Source organism: Dama dama, chromosome 15 (assembly GCF_033118175.1).
Source record: "Dama dama isolate Ldn47 chromosome 15, ASM3311817v1, whole genome shotgun sequence".
Taxonomy (NCBI): Eukaryota; Metazoa; Chordata; class Mammalia; order Artiodactyla; family Cervidae; genus Dama; species Dama dama.
This window is the reverse complement of record NC_083695.1, coordinates 9150000-9173865: the sequence shown is the minus strand read 5'-3', so window position 1 is coordinate 9173865 and position 23866 is coordinate 9150000. Positions and strand designations below refer to the sequence as shown.

Sequence of the window (23866 nt, the reverse complement as noted above, 5' to 3'; positions counted from 1 at the left end):
TTGGTAATAAGCCAGTTTCTAAAATAACACAAATATACCACATTCTGAACAGAGGCACCAGAGTAAGACTTTCTAGTTTCAAGTTCTAGTCCCACAACCTAGAATGTGACTGTGGACAAATTACTTAGCCTCTCTTCTCCTCGGTTTTCTGATTTAAAAACAGAGAAGTAATTGTACCTACCTGCTAGGGCTCCTGAGAAGATAAACCCATGCAAAGCCCTTCAACAGTGGCTGCCAATGCTTGCAATTATGATTTTAAAAAGGAAACAACCACAGACTACTTCGCTACCAATTATAACCAAATTTTCATCTCATAAAAGGAAACATTTAAAAGGGGTTTAAAAAAAACAGGATAAGAAGATTGCAGAAACATTTACTTTAATTCACATTTTCTATAATCTTGTGGGTACAACAGCAAATCATTTGGAATTCTGTTCAAAATCAAAGCTGCACCTGTAGATGTTACTTCAAATATAATACACATAAACCTGGTATGTGTCTGTGTTGTTTTTGTTTTACCAAATAATTTCCATGATACCATGCACCCAGTCTGTGTATTTTGGTGAATAGCTATGGTTTCTGCAGGTGCTTCAGTTTGCAAAACTGCTAGGAGGTTTACTGTGAACTGTTCCCAAATTTCCAGATGAAGGCAATGCTGATGGAGATCAAAATAGCTGTCCTTGCTTATATACAGTGGCACCTAGGTAAAGTTGGAGAATATGGCACAGTGTTTCATAGACATACAGAGATTACAAGTATTGAACAATTCACAATGTTAAAGTGTCAAAATAAAACATTTGACTTATCAAATTTCAAAACTGTAAAAAACCATTCTAATATTCTGTCTGATCCTCCTCATAATCTAAGAATCAACACAAGAGAAACATTTATCAGTTTTAATACAGAGTATTTCTAATTTACACAGATGTCACTTAAGGGGAAAAAAAACTCATGCTATTGAAGGAAGGAATATGTTCCTTCTCTTCATTTTCATTACTTTATCAGCTGGTACAATCATTTCTGTCAAGTTATATTATCAAGTGCTGGGTTTTTTAATTAGGTGATGAGATAAAGACAAAATGCCAAGAGGTATTGCCAGCCAAGCATTGTCAGAATGCAGTCAGCACTCTAATATCACTTCACAATAAAAAGTAGGAGTTGGAAAAGAGTTTGTATCACAGGGATCATAAAACATCACCAGGCTCACAAAACAGAGATTTCTATCACATTCATTTAAGAAATACACACATACACAAAAATGTAGGTTCCCCCCCACAGTCTCATTTATGGTAAAGTTAATCAAATAGATTTCAGCTTAAGACTACTTCATTTGTCTATTTTCTTGATAGTGAAAGATTTGTTAAAACCTTTAAAAGAATTTTTTACCCTAACTAGATTTTTTAATTCCTAGAACTCATTCTAAGACACAATTTTAACTAAGCTTGAAACAAATCACAGTAAAGAAAACAAATGGAAATGACCAGAGATTTTTTCCAGGAAATAGAACTTAAATAACATCCTTTATCTTTAACTGGGAGAATGGTGAAGTAATACTACCAAAAAGATTTTTTTTTTTTCCAAAAAGATTTTTAAACTTACAGTAATAATAAACAAAGTGCAAAACATTCACATTTCCTAGACTTTGAAAAACACTAAGAATAATTCTTATTAATCTACCAGCAAGATTACTTAGATATTCAACTTTTTAGACGAATTTACCATAAGGTCCCCCTTTCCCACCAGACAGTACTTGTATCCCTAAAAATGAAAAGAAAAAGTGGAGGAGGCTCCAACCAAATCAGTCTGTTTTATTCAACAAAAATATACCACCACCACCATCAACAACATGAAAACTCCAGGTCTACAAGGGTTAGAAATTGGGTAAGGAAATAACTAGTGAGCTCTTACTCCCCCCCAACCATATCCCTCCAAGGGATAGCTACATATTTTTAAAGGGGGGGTGAACCAACTAAGTACAATTTAAAATATGCCACTAAACCATCAATGAAGACATTTCAGACTTTGGCAGGATAAGATGTGGATTTAAGAGCACTTATTTACTTCATAAAAGACTGATACCCGCATTACTTCTACACAGATGCAACCTTTCAAATTAATCACATTATATATACACTAACACCTTCAACAATAATCAATATTTTAAATATTAAAGATATTTAAATCCCAGGTTTAGAAAATGACAGTTTAGGACTTATAAAGTCATCTGTTGGTACAAGTTGCAAGTTCATTTATATACAAAGAACTAAAAAAAGGTAGAGAAAAAGGAAGCTTACAGAAGTATGAACTAATTATTTAAATACCAAAGAAAATCAGGTTGAGAGAGGATTGCATAGACTGTATTCAAAAATAAAATCCTTTAAAAATGCTTACTTTAAAATAGTAAGTTTTGTGTATATGTTTCCAACTGGTATTATAAATCCATATAATCCCATTCAAATTTTATCAATATGGAAACTTAAGTATTTATGCCATTTTTGTTTTCTTAAACAAAAATTTCTAAAGTTGGAGTAGGGGCAAAGAGACACAAAACCAACAGAACTTGTTTTCTAGGTTCTCAGTAAAGAATCCTCTTGAGCCAGCCCACTGCAGGCACAGGAAATCTGGATGGGTAGCATAGGGGACAGTACTTACTCACCTTTGCTGAAAGTATTTATTCACCTGTAGACCAAAACAGAACAGCAACGACGACAGCAAGTAAAAATCTTAAAACCAGTGAAACTGAAGTTGAAGTCTTGGGAATTCTTAAGTAACTATGGTAATTATACACTGAAGGGGTCATTTGTCACTCAGACACTTCCATGTGACAGATGGTGACATACTGAGCTAGGCAAGGCTGAATGCAGTTAAAAATCATTGACAAGTTTTTGTTACTGATACCGGCCCTAAGCATCATGTGCTCTCTAGCTCTCCTTTTCCATAACAGACCGTTAACAGTGTTACTTGGACGGAGACATAGACATTTTTAAGTTTGACTACTGGAAATAAAGAACAGAATAAACACAAAGCCAATTCTTTGTGAATATTCTGCTGTTCAGAATATATTCAACAGATGGTAACACATGGAATTAAACACAGAATTAGTATAACTTACATGTCTTAAAAGTATATACTTCACTTATAAATATCTCTAGTTGATAATCTATTAAGAAGCATAAATATTCAAGTGAACATTTGAATTTTCTCTTTAAGAGCTCAGAATTCTTGAAGTCTGATTAGTCTTCTTTTGCTGAAATGTCCAAGACTAAAAAGGCTTCACACAGTCACTTTATGTCTCTAATTAGACATATAAAAGCCTCTATTACCTACTGTGTTGTAATAAAACTTTGAAATTCTGTAACTCTCTTATACTTGTAGAAAGCCTACAAGAGAAAAAAAAGCATATTAGTACAGCTAATATGATGTGTAGACATTTCATATTATTGATGCTGTCATATGGACTATAATTTGAAATCAAATTGAAAATAAAATAATGTAAACAACACTGAACAATGAAGCTTCCATCTTTTAAAGCATATGCTATAATTATTAAAAACTGGCAAAACAGAGCTGTAGTTTGTTACTTTTGATTTAGAAGGGGCAAAGTTACTTCCTATTAGCAACAAATTCTAGATCAATGATGGGAACAGTGATATGATAATTCATTATAATAAAGAATCCCAAATCATTTACATTTGGCCTTAAAAAGTCATTTTGCACACGCCTCTGTAAATATCCAATTCTTTCTTATTGCTCCCCAAACATGGATTTGTTTTAACACAAACACTGATCTGTTTTAACACAAAGGTACAGATTCTATTTATCTGTCTACTGTTGAATCCCTATGCCCTCCAGCCACCTGTATTTATTTGTTGTTGTTAGTCACTTATTCGTATCCAACTTTTTGATCCCATAGACTGTAGCCCACCAGGCTCCTCTGTCCATGGAATTTCCCAGGCAAAGAATACTGGAGTGGGTTGCCATTTCCTTCTCCAGGGACCCATATTTATAGTGTTCAATAAATAATTACTGGCTGACTGACTGAATGAATAAAATACTTCTAAGTCCAAACTCAGAAGTAAAACTCTGAAATGCGAATCATTAAAAAAGAAATTCTATAAGCTCAATTATCCTTATGTACAATTCAGGTTTACACAATAGAAATCTAACATTTTTCTTTCTGTAACTTAAGATGATATAGAACAGTACTGAGCCTTTATTTTTATTTGTTTATTTTTGACCACCTTTAAGTACATAATAAGTAATAACTTTTCTTATATTGAGAGCTTAAGGTATGGTAGGCAATGTTCTGAGCCCATCACACACGTAATCTCATTAATTGTAAACAAAACAAAAATCCCTACAAAGTAGATAAAATTAATCCTGATTTTACATTTTAACAACACTGCATGCTGAGTTGCTTCCATTGTGTCGGACTCTTTGCGACCCTATGGACCATAGCCCACCAGGCTCTTCTGTCCAAGGGATTCTCCAGGCAAGAACACTGGAGTGAGTTGCCATGCCCTCCTCCAGGGGATCTTCCCAACCCAGGGCTCAAACCCATGTCTCTTAGGTCTCCTGCATTGGCAGGTAGGTTCTTTACCACTATTACCACCTGGGACGCCCATTTAGGAACCCCGAGGCTTAAATAAATCAAGTAATTTTCTCAGGGTCACTCAACTAGTGGGTAGGATTCTAACCAGCTCATCAGATCCCAGGACCATACGGCCTCTCAAAAAAGTCTATGTTCTCTATGGTCTCAAAAACATTTTCTTTATACTCTTACAAGCTGTAGATGAACAGAAAATGAATTCTTACTCAAATCCTCGGAATAGTAGAGGAGTGAAAGTGTTTATAAGGAGAAAATATTATTAAGCAAAATAAATGTGTAAAATCATATTCTGTACCTCAAAGTACCCATCAAAAAAAAAACAACTATCAAAATACATATGAAGATACGGTAGAGACCAAGGCCCTTAACTAAAGGGGAGAGAGCTCGGTAAAGAGCAGCAGTTGAAAAAAGTATGCTCAAAGTCTGATTTAGATACAAAAATGGAGAGTATCAGAAAACTCAAGGTTTTATACAAGCTAACATTTCACCAGGAGAGCACAGACTCAGCAGCACCGTGTGGGACCTGAGTCTCCGTGGAGATGCATCCGAGAGCTCACACGTTATGACACACGGAGAGAGCGCCCACACTCCCTGTTACAATTCTCAGACAGACACAGCAGGGCTGCGTCGATCGGCTGCTTCACTGGTACTTTCAGAGGGGGACTAAAATGTACTGTAAGACTCAACAGGTTATTAATACCCTTTCTATTTGTACCCAGGAAAATAAACCATTTGATAGAAATGCTGACACTATCAAAAATTGGCTGCTAGTGTAGGAAAGACATTTGCAGAGTATTCAAGATAAAGAAAACACATTTCCCAGCATTCTGTGGCCAGAACCAAAAACGGCCCTCACTGTATGTCTCTGCCCACTAGCATCATGGACAGAGCAATGCTGCGCTGGGTGCCCTAGCTGAGGTAGAACTGTATTATATACAGGTTGTTAGACCAAGAAAACTCCCAGTTCATTTGAGAACGAGTGCACAAACTCCCCAAAGTATAACACAGTAATTGTGTGGTTAGTGCAGCCAAAATCATTTCCTATATAAATGAACCAATAAATCAGGTGGAGATACAATAAACAGATCTGATTAACAATTATTAAGAGTAACTATAATATTTTTAAAGGAAAAAAATAAGCAATGTATAGAATACATATGAAGGAAACAATAAAACTTGATGAAGAGAAAAAAGAATGGCTAAATTTTGGTATGTCCATGTAACAGAATATTGGCCTATATTAAAAACAGTGTTTATGTATTTGAAAATTGCTAAAAGAGTAAATCTCAGAAGTTCTCATCATAAGAAAAAAATTCTGTAATTACGTATGGTGATGGATGTTAAGTAGGCTTATTGTGGTGATCATTTAGCAACATATACCAATACCAAATCATTATGTTACACACCTGAAGATAATATAATGCTATATATATCAAGTATACCCTAAGGAAAAAATAATGCTTATAAAAAAATAATATTGGGAAATGATCACAACATAATGCCAAGTAAAGAAGGATAAGAAAGTATACAAAATGTGTAAGTAGTGAGAAAATACACATTAAAAATACAACAAATGTTGAAATAGTCCTAAGTGGTAGGCATATGGATGATTTTTACATTTATTTACTAAATTATACTTTCACATGTTTTCCTAAATTTTATATAATGACCATGAATTACTTTAATAATTAAGGGTAGAGAAAGATTAATATTTTAAAAGAGCTTTAAAAAGCAGATGGCTGTGATTTGTTTTCCCTGGAAGGATAAGGGTGACTAAATTAGGTTGTCCCTTATTTGTGTAACCATCCCACCCTGAGTATCATAACCCTTAAGAAAAGAAAGGTTTCTCACATCTACTCTAGTCATAAAAAAATGAGACAGACTTTTAAGTACTGAACATACTGGAGCACTGAACATCCAGTGGTGTTTGTAAATTACCATCACCACCACCCCTACTGCCATGGACTTTAGAGAGCATCTTGTAATTATTTAAAAAGCGTCACATGGAACCTCATTTTATCTTCATGTTAACTCCATGGGAAAGATTTTTACTTATCTTCATGGTACAGAGAAAGGAAACAAACTGGAAGAAAGGAATGATGTACCTGAGCTCATGCTGCCAGTAAGTGGCAGGGCCAGGATTCCAGAATGCTAATATCTAACTCTGAGTCCAGTACTCTCTAGAGAACAATAAAAGGTAAAACAGCCTCTGTGGAAAATTCTTAAAGAGATGGGAATACCAGACCACCTAACCTGCCTTCTGAGAAACCTGTATGCAGGTTAAGAAGCAACAGTTAGAACTGGACATGGAACAACAGGCTGGTTCCAAATAGGAAAAGGAGTACGTCAAGGCTGTATATTGTCACCCTGCTTATTTAACTTATATGCAGAGTACTTCATAAGAAATGCCGGGCTGGATGAAGCACAGGCTGGAATCTAGATTGTAGGGAGAAATATCAATAACCTCAGATACTCAGATGACACCACCTTTATGGCTGAAAGTGAAAAAGAACTAAAGAGCCTCTTGATGAAAGAGAAAGAGGAGAATGAAAAAGCTGGCCTAAAACTCAACATTCAGAAAACAAAGATCATGGCATCCAGTCCCATCACTTCATGGCAAATAGATAGGGACACAATGGAAACAGTGACAGACTTTATTTTGGGGGGGGCTCCAAAATCCCTGCAGATGGTGACTGCAGCCAGGAAATTAAGACGCTTGCTCCTTGGAAGAAAAGCTATGACCAACCTAGACAGCATATTAAAAAGCCAGAGACATTACTTTGTCAACAAAGGTCCTTCTAGTCAAAGCTATGGCTTTTCCAGTAGTCATGTGTGGATGTGAGAGTTGAACTATATATAAAGAAAGCTGAGTGCTGAAGAATTGATGCTTTTGAACCGTGGTGTTGGAGAAGACTCTTGAGAGTCCCTTGGACTGCAAGGAGATCAAACCAGTCAATCCTAAAGGAGATCAATCCTGAATCTTCATTGGAAGTACTGATGCTGAAGCTGAAACTCCAATACTTTGGCTACCTGATGTGAAGAACTGACTCACTGGAAAAGACTCTGATGCTGGAAAAGACTGAAGGCGAGAGGAGAAGGGGATGACAGAGGATGAGATGGTTGGATGGCATCACTGACTCAATGGACGTGAGTTTGAGTAAGCTCCGGGAGTTGGTGATGGACAGGGAAGCCTGGCTGCTGCGGTTCATGGGGTTGCAAAGAGTCAGACACGACTGAGCGACTGAACTGAACTGAGCTAGAGAACTGAAGCTGGAAGGGCTGCATTTGTGAATATTCTTTATGAGATTGAGAGAAATTCTGCGGAAGTTGATATCTGGTTCTTTCTCAATTTAATTTTATTTAGATTTAAATATATTTAAAGAAGAAGATTCACAGCTACAGAGAACTAGTGGTGACCAGTGGGGGAGAGGAAAGGGAAAGGGATAACACAGGGGTAACAAGTTAAAGGTACAAACTATTATACATAAAATAAACTACAAGGATACATTGTACCACACAGGAATACAGCCAACATTTTATAGTAACTATAAATGGAGTTGTTGTTGTGTTGTTATTGTTTAGTCACTAAGTCTTGTCTGTCTCTTGCAACCCATGGACTGTAGCCTACCAGGCTACTCTGTCCATCAAAATTTCCAGGCAAGAATACTGGAGTGGATTGCCATTTCCTTCTCCAGGGAATCTCCCTGACCCAGGGATCGAATGCAGGTTTCCTGCATTGCAGGAGGATTCTTTACCATTTGAGCCACCAGGGAAGCCGATGAGAAGAGTTCTCACCTTCCAAAAGCATTTAAAAGAGCAACTATTTCCTGTCGAGTGAGTTGGAAGCCTTTAGATGGGCTGTTCTCTGGAAGCTTTTGGATTTCCTTTTCAGAGAATAATATCTTCAGGGCAGTTCCTAAACCCTGAGTCTAAAGAAAATAGTGATAAACTTGCAATTAAATTCACATAATAATTGCTATAAAAGTTTAAAGAAACATTCAGTCATTGTGATGAGAAGGTAGGAAATTCAAATGAACTGAACTTTTCACCAAAATATTCAGCTATGCGAAACATAGTTTCTACTTCTCACAGATTATGCATATGATAAATTTATTGAAGCTGTTAAGGAAACCTGAAAAGTTTCACACCTTTTGGATACATATCATACTATCCCAAATTACTAAAATGCCATTTTTTTAACCAAGAAAATATCACATTAGGATCAGAAGTGTTCAATATGTAACCTTGAAAGCATTTTTTCTAGCCCCTAGCAATTCAAAACTTAGAAATCATTGTAAGTTCTTAGTGATACCTACACTTAATAATTTCTCAATTATTAGCACTAGAGAAAAAGAAAAGTCTGATTTCAGTGTAGTCACCATTAAAAAATATTCCATCTCCTGATTTTCTATGACTTTGTAAAAAGACGACAGAAAATATCACACAAGCCTTTTCACACTGAAATACACAGAGAAATGGCCCTGCTGTGCAGACTTCCCTATTTTGTGATATGGGGACCTCCTCCTGATCACTAATACCAAGTCAGTGATTAAAATTTGATAATTAAGTTTTTTATATAATTATATTTTACCTTCTAAACAGGTATGTAAAATACCAGTACAATCTATTTATAATCACCCAACTTCAGAATGAAATCTGATATTGTACCAACAGAAACAGATATAATAAAACCAAAATCATTAACCTAGAATAACAGAAAAGACCACCTTATACACATACATATGACACACTAATTTTTTTCATAAATAAAATAGCAAAACCACACTTTGGATCTCTAATTCAATGAACAATGAAGACATTTTAACAAAAACTTTCAACTTCTCAGTGCAGAAATTTAAGGTTAGTAATAGTTTCAGAACAGAAAACAACACACAAACCTGTAACTTCCCCCATAATCTGCATTTGTCACATCCCACGCAGTCCATTATACGGGAGATATTCTTGAAATGTAACCGGAATTCCTCCTAATGTGCAGAAAATATTTTCATTCTAATTAGACATTAAAAATTAAACTGCACTTGTCTGAATTCTAAAAGCATTTTGAAGCTAATTAATGAATGAGTTGTATTTTTCAACAATGAAGAAAATCATCTGCAGTTGTACAGCATAGCATGCATATGAAATAGCTAACATTAATAACATTTTATAAAATTCACTCCACATATTAATTCAACCAATTTTTTAATGAGAGGCTACTCCATGCAAAGCACCAACATGTTCACTGTGGGGGACACAAGAGTATATCATGCATGGTTTTTACTTTGAAGGAGCTTAACTGCTGCTTCCATTTGATATCTGCATACAACCAGTGGCAAATACATATCTACATTATCTTTTTTATTTATTTTGGATGCACTGCTTTGTGTAAGTGTAAATCAGAAAGCTAGTCCTGGAATAATGATCAATTCCCATGTCTCTCCTTAGGGATACCCCATGTTTGTGCATGTGCTCTGTCAGCATGGATGACCACAGCGTGTGGTCTCGCAGTCCCCCACATTTGCTAAGGCTGCTTCTCCGGGGATGCTCACTCACTGGATCCTTGAATGGTGCTGTATTAGTTTCCCACACAATTAGGTAACTCTTCTGCCTATGATCTGTGCACAGGTTTCTGTGACACTAAGGTCAGTCTCAGCTTCTCTGAGGACAACACTAACTAAGAGAAAGTTTCCTAATCCTTTTCACTGGGCAAATGTAGAAAATAAACATCATTTTATTGTACTGAGGCAAACGTTTCATTGCAAAGAGCTGGAGTGAGTCACCTGAAAACTCTGGCCCATCAAAAGCCCAGCCCCACTGCCCAAAGTGTTTGGAGGAATCTGTAGCTTGGCCAAAAGAAAGACAACAGAAACATTCCAAAAACTCCTTTGTGCTCTCATAGAATTCTCATGCTTTGGAGCAGATGGAAAATGGATTTAAATTCTCCTTTATATACCTTTGAAAAGTAGCAAATCAAATTTCCAGCATTTTACACTTTAAAAGCTAGTTGTGAAACTTTAGCAGGTCTCAATCTTACCTTCGTCTATAAAAAAAGATACATAATTATAGTTGTCTTGATCAAAAGTATAAAATTTATATAAACACTTATAAAGTAGGAAGCATTAAAAATGAATTAACATTATGTTAAATACCATAATATTAATATACCTCTAAAACAACCATAAATCAAAACAACCTTCTAAAACTAAAATACAGTGTGGCTAAACTACTTCATTTCAGAAATACCAAGCAACTCTGACTAATTTATTCATTCTTGTAGCATGTCTACATCTAAAATATCCTGGGGCCAAATATGTTTCAGAATTCAGAATTTTTCAGATTTTAGAAATAAAGTACACAACACTGTTTATTATGAAACACCCCAATGGAGTATATGGCAACCCCTTATAATCAAATACATGATTGTTTTTGTAGCAAAATGTAATAATAGTCACACAAAGCAGAATTTTTTAAAAAAACACTGTAACTATCTTTACATCAGTTCAGGTTAGACTTCCTTGGTGGCTCAGATGGTAAAGCATCTGCCTACAATGCGGGAGACCCAGGTTCAATCCCTGGGTTGGGAAGATCTCCTGGAGAAGGAAATGGCAATCCACTCCAGTACTCTTGCCTGGAAAATCCCATGGATGGAGGAATCTGGTAGGCTACAGTCCATGGGGTCACAAAGAGTTGGACATGACTGAGAGACTTCACTTTCACTTTCTATAACTATCTTTACATCAGTTCAGGTTAGGTTTTGCTAACAAATTAATTTGCACCAAACATAAGAAAAATGTTCCAGTGGTTGGAGCACTTTTGGATTTCAGAACTGCATATAAAAAATTATAGTGCTATAGTAGAAGACTATTTGCCAGTCCATTTCAAATACTTTCATCAAACTGCAAAGTGAAGTTGCTCAGTCGTGTCCGACTCTTTGCGACCCCATGGACTGTAGTTTACCGGGCTTCTTCGTCCATGGGATTTTCCAAGCAAGAATACTGGAGTGGGTTGCCATTTCCTTCTCCAGGAATCAAACTGTAAAGGTATAATGTATTCCTTAGTTACTATAAGCCAGTGGTCCCTAGCCTTTTAGGCACTAGGGACCGATTTCATGGAAGACAAGTTTTCCATGCACAGGGAGGGGGGATGGCTTCAGGATGATTCAAACACATTACATTTATTGTGCACTTTATTTCATCAGCTCCACCTCAGATCATCAAGTATTAGATCTGGGAGACTGGGGCCCTCTGCTGTAAGCAAATGAAAATGAAGTGCTCCTAATGTGAAGTTTCATAATATTCCTAAAATATACTCTTTCTGATATACCAAGTCAACAGATAATTTTTGCCTTATATGTTAATCCATAAGTACAAAAACATAATAGTTTGAAAAACTAATAGTTCATAAAATAAACTTTTGAAAATATGCTATCTTCGAAGTGGCTAACAGTGCGTGACTGCTTTTAAGATGCATCAAAACAACAAGAAAGAAAAGAAAGAAAACTTCCTCTCAAAATAATGTCTTTTAAAAACACAATTACAAAGGTGTCATTAGAGTTACAACTGAAGATTCACTAAGCAGGGGGGCAAACTAGAGAGAAAAAAGGAATTGAGAAGAGTTTTTTGTATCATTTACAGTAAAATCCAATCAGACCAACCAGATTGAGAACTGGGAAAGGAAGTTTAGAGAAAAAAAATTAAAACACAACCAGTCAGCTGCTCTCCACTCTGCCCACCAATCAAGAACTTTTTACCTTTAACGACTTGGCCCCCTTTTTGTCACCTGCAAACATGGATTTCTCATCAAAGTGCATGGGAAAGGACCTGATGAAAGGAAAATATTATAAGTTACAGATGAAAAATTCAAGTTCTGGTAGAATTTTCTATCCCTAAAAATATTTAAAATTCATAATTTACTCATGTGTAAGGTTTGGTAACATGAGAAGGTGGCAACAGTTTACATATAACTATTCAATAAAAGAGGGCTTTGTAATTTGTAAGACTGTAAGGTTTTGAAGAAATTATATGACAGAAATAACCTAAAAAATTAATAACAATTTATGTGAAAAATGTAAAACATTCTTTTAGCATTTCAAAAAATTTAATGCACAATTTACCTTAAGCATTTCTTAACCCAACTTTCCTCCATGCTCATTTTAACAATCAGTAAACTGCAATTTCATAGACCCAGGATATTTTTTTTAAGGTTAAACTATAGAATGTAAAGCTAATGTTCTCTTAGGTAATCTATCCTTATGCTAACACATATTACGATGAATTTAAATAGCAACTGAAAGAAAACAAAATTGGTAGAAAGAACACTAAAATAACATTAAATTTTGGCACTACATAAAATTTAAAGTTAATATTTAAAAATACAGCCTATTCTCAAGTGTGAAAGTTTATGCAATAAAACTTTTCGGTCAACATATTTAGAAAAAAATTTTAAAACGCTGCCATCCAATGGAACACTGTCTTTCTCAGTTCTAATTCTCCCTTTTCCTAACCAGCTTTTAGGAGTCAGTTTTTGTTGTATTTCAAGAACTACCTCATTCAATTACAGAGTGGAGAGTTTCAGATCACTGATAATTCAAGTCTTACTTTGTATCTTGAAAGATATTCAGTAGAAGGGTTTTTGTGTCAGCATCTTCTTGCACATTTCCAGTGTAAAGGTCGACAATTGAGCGCTCAAAGTATGGGGCCACTTTTGATAAAGCTCGAAGCTCAATTAAATATAGGAAGTACAGATTCTTTAGCCTTCTTGGGCCTTCTCCCTTGGTCTCCACAGGGTCGAATCGGCGTTTAAATTCTTTCATGTTAGGTCCCCAGCTAGGTTTACCCCAGGTTTCTAAAAAAGAAATATATTATGTACTTTTAATAAATAAGATTTTTTTTCTCTAGAGAATATATTCTTTTCCCCAACAATTTTTATACTAATAGAAAAAATGTGATTACCTTCCAAAAGATAATTTGCACACAGATGTAAATTAATACTAGCATGAAGTCCCGATATAAGCTTATAGAAGACTCTTTTCTCCAGACACAAACCTAGTCAGAAAAATATTGAAAAAGAAATTATTCCATTTAGATAACAGAAATACTGAATCAAGAGGATTCGGTAGGCAGGCTTATTTTTAAAGTTAAGATTCAAGGACAATTAAAAATAAATCAAGGAACAATATAAAATAATTAGTTTGAGATTCTCTCACTAGCAGATAAAATAAGATTTTGACTTCAGCATGGAGGTAACTGAATATGATAACTTAATGCAGAATAAGATACAAATGTCTGGACTTCTGAAGATCCAAACACTCGAGCAGATGCACTTGGTTAAAGTCCACATGTTACCCAGAAGGCAATAGCACAGATACTTTGTGGTTTAGGCTAAACTAAAGCAGACATAAAGTCACTGCTTCGGCTTAACAATAGCTGTTTCTCCTTTTCCCTTCCCTACAGATGTCTTATTTGAACATACTTGATAGTGGAGGAAGTAGAGACTGAAACTGAATTCTCTCCTTCTTCTAGATTATTATTATTATTATTGAAGCCAGGCCCTCAGCAGTGAAAGCGGGGAATCCTAACCAATGGACCACCAGGGAATTCCCCTTCTTCTAGATTCTTTACTGTGTCTTATTAATCCTTTGTCCTGGATTTCTCTACTTAACTATGTGTTCTGCTTCTCAGGAGCCCAGACCTAGAAGACAGACATCCAGCCAATAAAAAAATGTGTGCTATTTACTATGTGAGTAAAACCACATCAAGATGGAGTTTAGGACTGTGATGGAAGTTTATCTTATGTAACCTTCTTAAGCCCCATAGGCTTTTGCTCAAAACAGAGGTCAAGATGATTTCGTCATCCTATCCTACCCCTGCCTCCATTTAAAAATATTTTCTCTTATTATAAGAGTAATACATATTATGAATGTACTTAATGCTATTAAGTAAAATTTGAAATGCCCAAGAAAGTAAATTTTATACTGCATTTTCCACAATAAAAAAGGAACAATATTTTTAGAAAATATTCTTTATAGAAAAATTTTAAAGTAAAAATGCAAAAATTAGTCTTTAAGAATCCATCAGCTCCAGAACAATGAGCTTTTTCCCTTTTCTACCACTCAACAGAGTTTGTTTTTGTCTTTTTTGCTTCCCCCGCCCCCCGCCATGGGGAAAAATGGGCTCCAACATTGAAAACTAAGAAATAATCTCATTTATATGCTGAAGGCTTTTTAAGACATTAAGAGTATGTATGTGGCTTACTTTGCATCTTTTTAGGATCTTTTAGATCTTCAACTTACTTTCCCTTTGTGTTCTACAACAGATGGCTCTGAAGCAAGTAGCTTCTAATAGGAAAAAATAATTATTTTGAGATTTCATTCCCTAATTCAGAATTCTTCCTAGAATATTCTCATCTCATCTCATGGATAGAGTGTGTGTGCATGCTAAGTCACTTCAGTTGTGTCCAACTCTTTGCGACCCTATGGACTGTAACCCACCAAGCTCCTCTGTCCACGGGATTCTCCAGCTAAGAATACTGGAGTGGGTTGACATGCCCTCCTGCAGGGGATCTTCCTGACCTAGGGATCGAACCTGCGTCTCTTACGTCTCCTGCAATGGCATGCAGTTCTTTACCACTAGCGCCACCTGGGAAGCCCCATGGATAAAGGTAGAAATTAAATTCTATTTTGTGGTTTCCTCACAATAAATAAAAATTAAATGCAGCATTTACCTCTTAAAAAAAAAGCATATGGCCAAGTTTATGGTAACAAGGGATATAAACAATATGAATAACTGATAAAACACTAGGTACTAAATTCTCCTGTAGTAAAACTTCAAATCAAATCTGTTATCAAGTAGCAAAATGATCAGATTTGAGGTTCACTTTTTCTTCCTTTCAACCTAAGCAGTAAAATATCTAAAGATAAGAGAATGGAAAATAAGCAAAGCAAAGCTCATGAAAATTCATATGCCTAAAAATGAGAACATGAAAAACTAGGAGGCAATTCAAATTTGCAAAGTCCACAAAGCTCCTTACCTAAAACAGGGATGGGTGGTAAGTGGGAAGGAAGGAAGAAAAATCTAAACTTCCATAAACTGAAAATTAGGCAACTTCAAGAAAAATCTTAACAATAAAAGATGTGCCAAGTGAATGCACCAAGAAGACATACAATACTCTTAGCAGGAAAGTGCTGGAGAGCTGACCCCCGCCTGCAGTCTGCTGCCAGGCCAATGCCTAGCAAATCCAACTGCTGACTTTAGAAAGTGGTTCTCCTCTTTTTCTTCTGGATTTAATTTCATTCAAATTCATTTTCACCAACCAAACTATAGGACAACAATATATAATTTTTTTCTCACAAAAGGACTAGATTTACTGTAATACTATTATTTGGCATTTGTACATTGTTTAGTGATTCTCAAAGCAATTTTCACAGGCATCATCTACACTCACAGTGTAGGTAAGCTGGATGGCTATTGCCACTCTCGTGCCCCAGATCAGCAACCTGAATCTAAGAGAAATTGAGTCAGTTGCCTACAAATGGGAGTGCTCACTGAACCATGTATCAATGACTCCCATCAACAGGATACTAGGAGATTCTGGGGTGTATAGTATATATTCTAGAATTTGACACTGCCCATAAATTTCATTCTTATCCTCCATTACCCACCTCTTTTGAATTAAATGCTATTTTTTGCAATTGTACTTTTAGAATAAAGCTAATTAAACAAAGCTAAGCATCTTTTCCCACATTGGCCATTTGTCAGTGTAATTCCTAGCAGTATTTGCACATCGAAAATAATTCATTTAAAAAAGAGAAATCCCATTCATAATATAACATGACTAACACACATAAGAATCTAGTATATTGGGATCTATATTACTTTATGCTTTAGTTAGACAGTTTAGACTGTATGTTTAAACATGTTTAAAATCTTCTGAATTCAAATTCATCTTCCCTTAATTTCATATACAAAAAAACCCACTTTCTTTCAAAATGAATGTCTCTACTTAACAAACCAGACTTGCTTAATGCTTCCTAGAAAAGTAGTTTGGATGAGTATTACATACAGAATGGAAATAAGACTGGAAACCAGTTATGAAAATGTGATGACCATATCTGCCCTGTGTATTTTCATAACACTGGTTTTTAGCTGACGAATATCCTCAACATTTTCAAATAATTTTATCCTAAACTACAATAACATAAAACATGTTATTTTCTTTCAAACACTGTCAAGATTAGTTGTCTAGGTAATGAATCCTAAAACTTACAAATATATACTAAATATATCTTTTTGTAAGATGCCAATATGTTTAAAATGTAGACATTAGGTTACCTTCTAGCCATGTGTAGAATGATTCTCCTAAAAAACAAAGCAAAAACAATAAAAATTATATATACATATTTACTTAAAGGCTTAAATATCCATAAGATTGAAGAGAAACAATCTTAAGTTTGACTTTGATGATAGCAACCATATCACTGTTCAAAACTTCCAGAAAAAAAGTGAATTATAATTAATACAAAAATCAAATTACTAATTATCCTATTTTTCCTGAACCAGTAAAGCTACATATACTTCCTTAATTATCTAAAAATACCAAGTTTCAAGGGATAATAAAAAAAGTTCTCTAGTTTTCAAGATAATTCTTCAGAAAAGTTAATGACCAGAACATGAAGGGGCCTTACTATGTGTACCATGCTAAAAGAACTAATCCTAGCCCACTATTGTTCTGAGTGAAAAGAAAAATGGCAGTCAATACAGATAAAAATAGTTAATATACTTCCTAAGTTACCCATCCTTATTTCAATTGTGAAAAGCAAAGCATGAGGATGAAAACTCAACACACAGATGGCTGAGCAAGGAGTATAGGCGATAAATTAAGATGGTGGGGAATTACTTTGTCTCCTGAGTCTTCACCCTTTGCAACAACACAAATACTTTCCCTACAGATTCATTCATTCAACATGCTCTTACTTAGATGATACCCTTACAAAGGATCATTCATTATCTCACTCATTTATTCAGAAAGCCCCAACAGTTAATAGCAAAAGTCTAGCTTCCAAGGTCCTCAAGAATCTGTCCTCTACTCATCTATCTAATTTAAACTACCCTATGTGAAGTCTTTCCAACTGCTAACAGGGTCTCCCAAAACATGCCTTGGTTTTTGCTTTTTCAACTCCTGGTCCATGCTGTCATTCAAGTAGAACATACTATCCAATTCTACTAGCTTAAATCGGTCCATTATTTGTCCATCTCAAATGCCACCTTTCCCAGTAATATTCCAAGTGAGATAGGATCTATTCCACCTCTGAACAAACTACTACATCACTTACTGTCTGTACTATGTATGTAATAATTCTTTATCACCTCTTATGAATAGTGCTTATCATTACTACTGTACATATTTTTAGCTCCTAAAGGAAATATATGTTTTATACATCTTTCCATCCTGTACAATGTGTACAATGCTCATCATGGTGCTCCTGAACACAGCTAAGTAAATGAAATAATTATTTTGGCTGTTATAACTGATATTCATTTAGAAATCTGGAATAACCTACTGTTGACAAATTATCATTCATCAGATTAAGTGTAATAATGATGACTGAGGTTATAAATTACAAAATCAAGAATATAAAGAAATCACAAGACAAATATCTGATAAAACTATTTTAATTTCCCTCCATTTCTTTAGAACATATTCAAATAGATCACAATAACCAAAAAATAGGGGAACTTGGAATGTGATCCTGTTTCTATACTAAACATGTAAGTAGAATGGTTGTTATACTGTTTTTAACATAGGGTAACTTTGAATTATATATACTAAAAAAAAAACCTCTCATTTTTTGGGTCACCATTGATTGGTAGTTATTTTCTGAAAAAAAAAAAAAATAGGATAAATACCTTTGAATTAAAAACAGGAAAAAATCAAATTTTGATCATTAAAGACATTTCTTCTACACTTGAAGCAAACATAAAATGAGAGTTTTAACTCACCATCATCTTCTCCTGAAAGATAAAATAAATAGATAGGCTATCAGAAAATGTCTTCCACAGTTCAGATTCCAATCCAATTTATTTTAATATGCAATTAAAACTTACTGTGTGTTAAACTATTAATCATACCATTAACTTTGGTTGGCTTGTCGTTATCCTACAAATAAGACTTAATAAGAATAAAAGCAAAACAGCACAAGATTTTCATATATGTTTTATGCAATAAATATATCAGAGAGCAAGTAATCATAAAAACCACTAGTTTCAATAATTAACAAATATACGAAGTTACTCCTTTAATTGTTATGCACACAACTCTTTCTGAACATGTGTTTTCAGACTGGAGCACTTTTCTTTCTTAAATTACTGCTCCTCAGCACACAATCATCTGAATAAAAGCCCTTCCCAAACTGTCGTCAATGAAAGCATCCTTGCAGGTGCTGTGGGACTGCCCAGACATGGGGAAGAGGCCAGAAAGATGGACTATCGAGCTCCACAGCAGCCCTGCCTTTATTGCCTTTACATGTGGAATTCTGACATAAGATTTATTTTTGAAAAAAAGTTCTGTTGCACAAAAACTGTTCAAAAGCTAGTTGTAGAAGCCCAGCTGTTATAGCTCAGGAATAGCGTGGAAGAAACATAGTTAAGAATATTAAACAGCTGTTCATCAACAATTCATAGTTTGAGTGAAGAAAGCTCATCAACAGCATTAGCAAGAGCTGTTTCATTACTTCCTAGGGTACCACCATCACCTGGAACCCATTCTCTCCCTTACCCAATCTTTTGTCTCCCTCTTCTACACTTGTTTTCTCTTTTCTACTCCTCTTTCCTCCCTCTATCTTCTTTTCTGAGCACTTCCCTTCCTCTCCTCATCTCTTCTACAGTTTCAAGTCTTAGTTTATCATAATATGAAAGTGAAGTGTTTCTTAGGATTTGATGCTTTTATTAAATGAACAATTGTACTTTCTGCTTTACAAGTGATCATATGGTCTTCCTTGGTGGCTCAGTGGTAAAAAAATCTGCCTGCCAGTGCAGGAGACATGGGTTTGATCCCTGATCTGGGGAGACTCCACATGCCATGGAGCAATGAAGCCTGTGCACCACAACTGCTGAGCCTGTGCTCTAAAGCCCGGGAGCCACAGCTACTGAACCCTCGAAACACAACTACTGAGCCCCAGCACCCTAGAGCCTGTGCTCTGCAACAAGAGAGACCCAAGCACCACAGCCAGAGAGTAGCCCCTGCTTGCTGCAACTACAGAAAAGCCCGCACAGCCAAAAATAAAATAAATAAATAAATAAATAAACATTTTTAAAGAGTAAGTTATTATAGAAAAGGTCTGGAAGGATACCTTCCAAACTGTACTATGGAAGAGAAAAAGTGTAGAGGCAGGTAGGAATGAGGCGGGGGCGGGGGGGGGGGGGGGAGTGTCCTCTTTTTACTTTATGTTATTTTTGTATTGTTTCAATTTTCATAAAATCTTACATAATAAAAACATTTAAGTTGAAAACAGAAAAGCTATGAAGTAAAAGTAGTAAAAAGAGAGAAAGGGGAGGAAGCCATCCACATCGTCTTCATACTCCAATTACCTTGTCCAGGCAGTTTCAGAGTGAATTTGGGAAGACTATATGCCACCCTGTGACAGAGGGCACATCTGAGAGCAGTCCATTCATTCCACCTTCCCAAATCTCTCTGGTTTTGAGAAATGCCTAAAAAGATGAATCTAGACCAGGAAATTCAAGTTCCTAAATCAATCCTGGTCTAAAGAAAGCATTCGAATATCAATCACAGGGCTGCTCCCAGGGTTTGGGTCCTCACTGAGAACAGATTGAAGATATGCCTAATAATTTTACATTGAATAACCTCCAACTGTGTATGATAAAGCTGTCGCATAGGACTTTAATACCAGCCATGTATGTGATTAAAATATTTTTCTAATAAAAATGTAATGTTTTCTCATATCCACATTTTGAAAAGTAAATGGTATACATGCATTAAGTACATCAATAATTCGCTTTGTGATGCAAGAGTTAACGTGGTTCTACCAAAACAATAAGATTCTGTTTAAGGGCAAAAATATTTTATACTGCTTTAGTGTTTTAATTTAAATGAACTAAATTACATAAAATGGGAAATTTAGTTTCACAGACGCACATTTTCTGCGCTCAACAGCCTGACGTGGCAAGTGGCAACCTAACTTTCCAGTACTTCTCTACATCCTTCTGACTCAGAGTGTTGTGCACAGATAGCACGTGGGCATCACTTGGGAGCCTCACCCAAGACCTACGGAATCAGAACCTGGTATCTCACAAGGCTCCAAGGTGATCTGTATGCACACTAAAGTCTGAAAAGCACAGGAGGAGCCACTGGTTCTCAAACTGGGCTGCATACTAGAAGCATCTAGAAAGCTTTAAAATCACCAACACCTGGATCCTGATTCCAAAGATTCTGACAACTGGTATGGGATAAGGCCTGGACATCCAGATTTTCAGGAGTTCCCCAGAACCTCTAATATATACGGATTATTTATATTTCTAATTTATTTTATATAAAGCTCCTAGTTTAGGGCCTGGCACATATCAAGCAGTCAATAAAGGACAGTAATTATACAAAACATGTGGAAATCTTGACACAACTATGAACTAAGCTTATTCTTTTAATCATTCAAATTAGCAAATATACAAAATAGCTGAAAATTTTCTCAATACATAGTTACAAAGGTATTTTGTAAACAATATCCAAAAACATGAAAATGTATGAGACACCCACCTCGGCTGGGTGCCAGAGGATTTAAAGGACGATAAACAGATCGAGGCCTGAAAAAGAAAAGTACAAAATTCAGATGACGTAAAGTGGTTTGACATTTTGATGTAATTTTTTCCAAAGGAAACAAATGTTCCCTTTCTCCCACCTCCCCTCTAGTCAATCCTCCTTCCCCACCCCCTCCCCAGTTACTTGAAACAGTTCTCTTCATAGATGCTGTTCCACACTCTCCACGCAGAAGACCCTTTATAGCCGGTGTAACGCTCGGGATTCAGCAGCAGGTCTACATACTGGGCAGCTGGAGACCGCTCATCTGGACAAGAAGCAATTCACAAAGCCATCTATATGTCACCATCTATGCAAAGTTTACCTTACAAAGCAAGTCAGAGAGAGACTGCACCTTCAAGTCATCTCCAAGTTACAAGGCAGAGTGGTGAGCACACCTGTGACTGTCCTGTACCCAGGATTTATAATAACTTGAACTTAAGAGAGAAAAAATAACTTCTCCCTTTCTTTAGGATGCTCAGTGATCTTTTAAGTAATATAACATCCCTTACCTTAACTAGAGGCATTAATTACTTCTTAAGTTTAAACCACCACGACTGAAAAGACCTAACCAAATCATAACCTGTTTTAATAATTCATGTGTTTGCCCTCCTCCATGTATACAGCTACCTAAACACATACTTGAGACATGTTAGTACATATTCTATTTAAAAAGATCTCTCTGTTACTCTCTGCTTGGACTTAGGAAGTAAATGGTACAATAACTTTGAGATTCAAATTGTTCATTCAGAGTTACACCATGTTCTAGTAAAAAAAAAGTTACAAATTTATTTTTACCAATGTTTATATATTATTTAACATATTAACATATTAACTGGTTAACATATTGGTTAGTAGGCACAACTTCAAGAACTTATTAGCACATTTAAAATTAAATAATGACTTTCCATGTTGAAACCCAAATGAGTATTTACTAGATCTCCACTATTTGGACAATATTTTGAGAGAGATAAAAGGAAAAATCATCTTAATTATTGAGGTTCATATTTTGGGTAGAAAAGGGAAGTATAGGTTTTCTTACCTATATAAAAATTATAATGACTATGCTTCACAAATCTATTCTGATAATACTTATAGGCTGAAGTGCTATGTATGTTGGCAGAGATGTATTCTTTTATTTATATGCTTCCTACTTTTTGGTGTCATGGTATTAATCAATGACATTAATATATAGTCACCTGACTTGAAACAAGACCAAATATGGTCATTAAAATATAGTCCCTCTTAGTTTCATTACCTGTCAGTCAAAAATATTCACTGGCCATTCAATGACCATAGATTAAGATTATCCACAAATCTAAAGGGAAAAAAAGAGCATCCTGACACATGTCTTCTGAGAACTACCTGGTACTTTCATGATGTAGGAAGAATACAAAGATAATTTCAACTTCCCATTAGTAAATCAGTGGTATCTCACAAATAATGGAAACATGATTTTTAAAGAATACTGGTTCTATTTCTAGCACTAACATTATACAGATACTCCACTATGTAAATTAAGGCATAGAAAACAGTTTATTTGTAAATGGAAGAACAGAAACTGTCTAAGGACATTTCTTAATCAAGACTTAAGACTAATTAATTTTAAATTTTAAATTTTAATTTAATTAATTTTAAATTTTTAATTAACAAATTAAAATTTAAATAATTAAGGTGATGAATTTTACTTTTATAGTAAAATTTTAAAAGCTTTACAATAACTAATTTCTGTTAATTATTTTAAATTTCTTTGAGCCATTCTTAGTTCACCTTACAAAACTGAGTTATGTATACGAACTTAAATACTAATATCATAAATATATACATATACATATATTCCATATGTATAAAGTACATGTGTGCACAGACATAAGCCTACACTTATGTAGAGTCATCTATGAATGTGCAGATTGAATTAATATCACCCTCTTCACCCAATTAAACCAACTAAACAGTAAAGAAAAAAATCCTTAGATTCAGATATTAAAGTATATGGATTTAAAGTATACTTCAAGGGAGTAGAAAGTCATATGAGCAAAATCAATTATACAGGTTTTAAAATTAAGTAAAACTTATGTTCTTAATGTGTATTCCTTTAATTCAACCAAAAGTTGTTTTAAAAAATTTAATACTTTTTCAAATCAAGAAAGAGGTGGGTTTTGTTAACCTATAGAAAGGGTAAGCAAACTATGGCCCACAAGACAAGTCTGGTCTGCTAAGTATTTTTGTAAAGAAAGTTTTATGGGAACACAAGTCTTGTTCATTTGCCTATGTACTGACTGCTTTCACACTATTATGACAGACTTGAGCAGTTACAACTGAGGCCATGTAAATTATGGTCTATCTAATATATATAATATTTATGGTCTATCTAAAATATTTACTATCTGCCCATTTACAAAAGAAAAAGTTTGTCAACTCCTGACCTATACTGACAAGAATTTCATGACATCC

General features: G+C 35.1%; 1 protein-coding gene across 2 annotated transcripts in view; it reads right to left on the bottom strand.

Moving 5' to 3' along the window:
• Positions 1 to 361: 361 nt before the first annotated feature.
• Positions 362 to 23866, bottom strand: part of ERO1B (endoplasmic reticulum oxidoreductase 1 beta) — a 64475-nt gene continuing 40970 nt past the window's right edge. For both annotated transcript variants that reach the window (XM_061161423.1, XM_061161424.1), the window contains 11 exons: positions 21560 to 21680; positions 21374 to 21420; positions 18607 to 18618; positions 16939 to 16965; positions 13561 to 13653; positions 13207 to 13453; positions 12360 to 12429; positions 9508 to 9594; positions 8405 to 8538; positions 3324 to 3380; positions 362 to 700 (listed from right to left, as the gene is read on the bottom strand). In XM_061161423.1, the coding sequence (XP_061017406.1) occupies positions 685 to 700; positions 3324 to 3380; positions 8405 to 8538; positions 9508 to 9594; positions 12360 to 12429; positions 13207 to 13453; positions 13561 to 13653; positions 16939 to 16965; positions 18607 to 18618; positions 21374 to 21420; positions 21560 to 21680 (911 nt within the window). In that variant the 3' untranslated portion in view covers positions 362 to 684. The remainder of the gene's footprint in view (positions 701 to 3323; positions 3381 to 8404; positions 8539 to 9507; positions 9595 to 12359; positions 12430 to 13206; positions 13454 to 13560; positions 13654 to 16938; positions 16966 to 18606; positions 18619 to 21373; positions 21421 to 21559; positions 21681 to 23866) is intronic.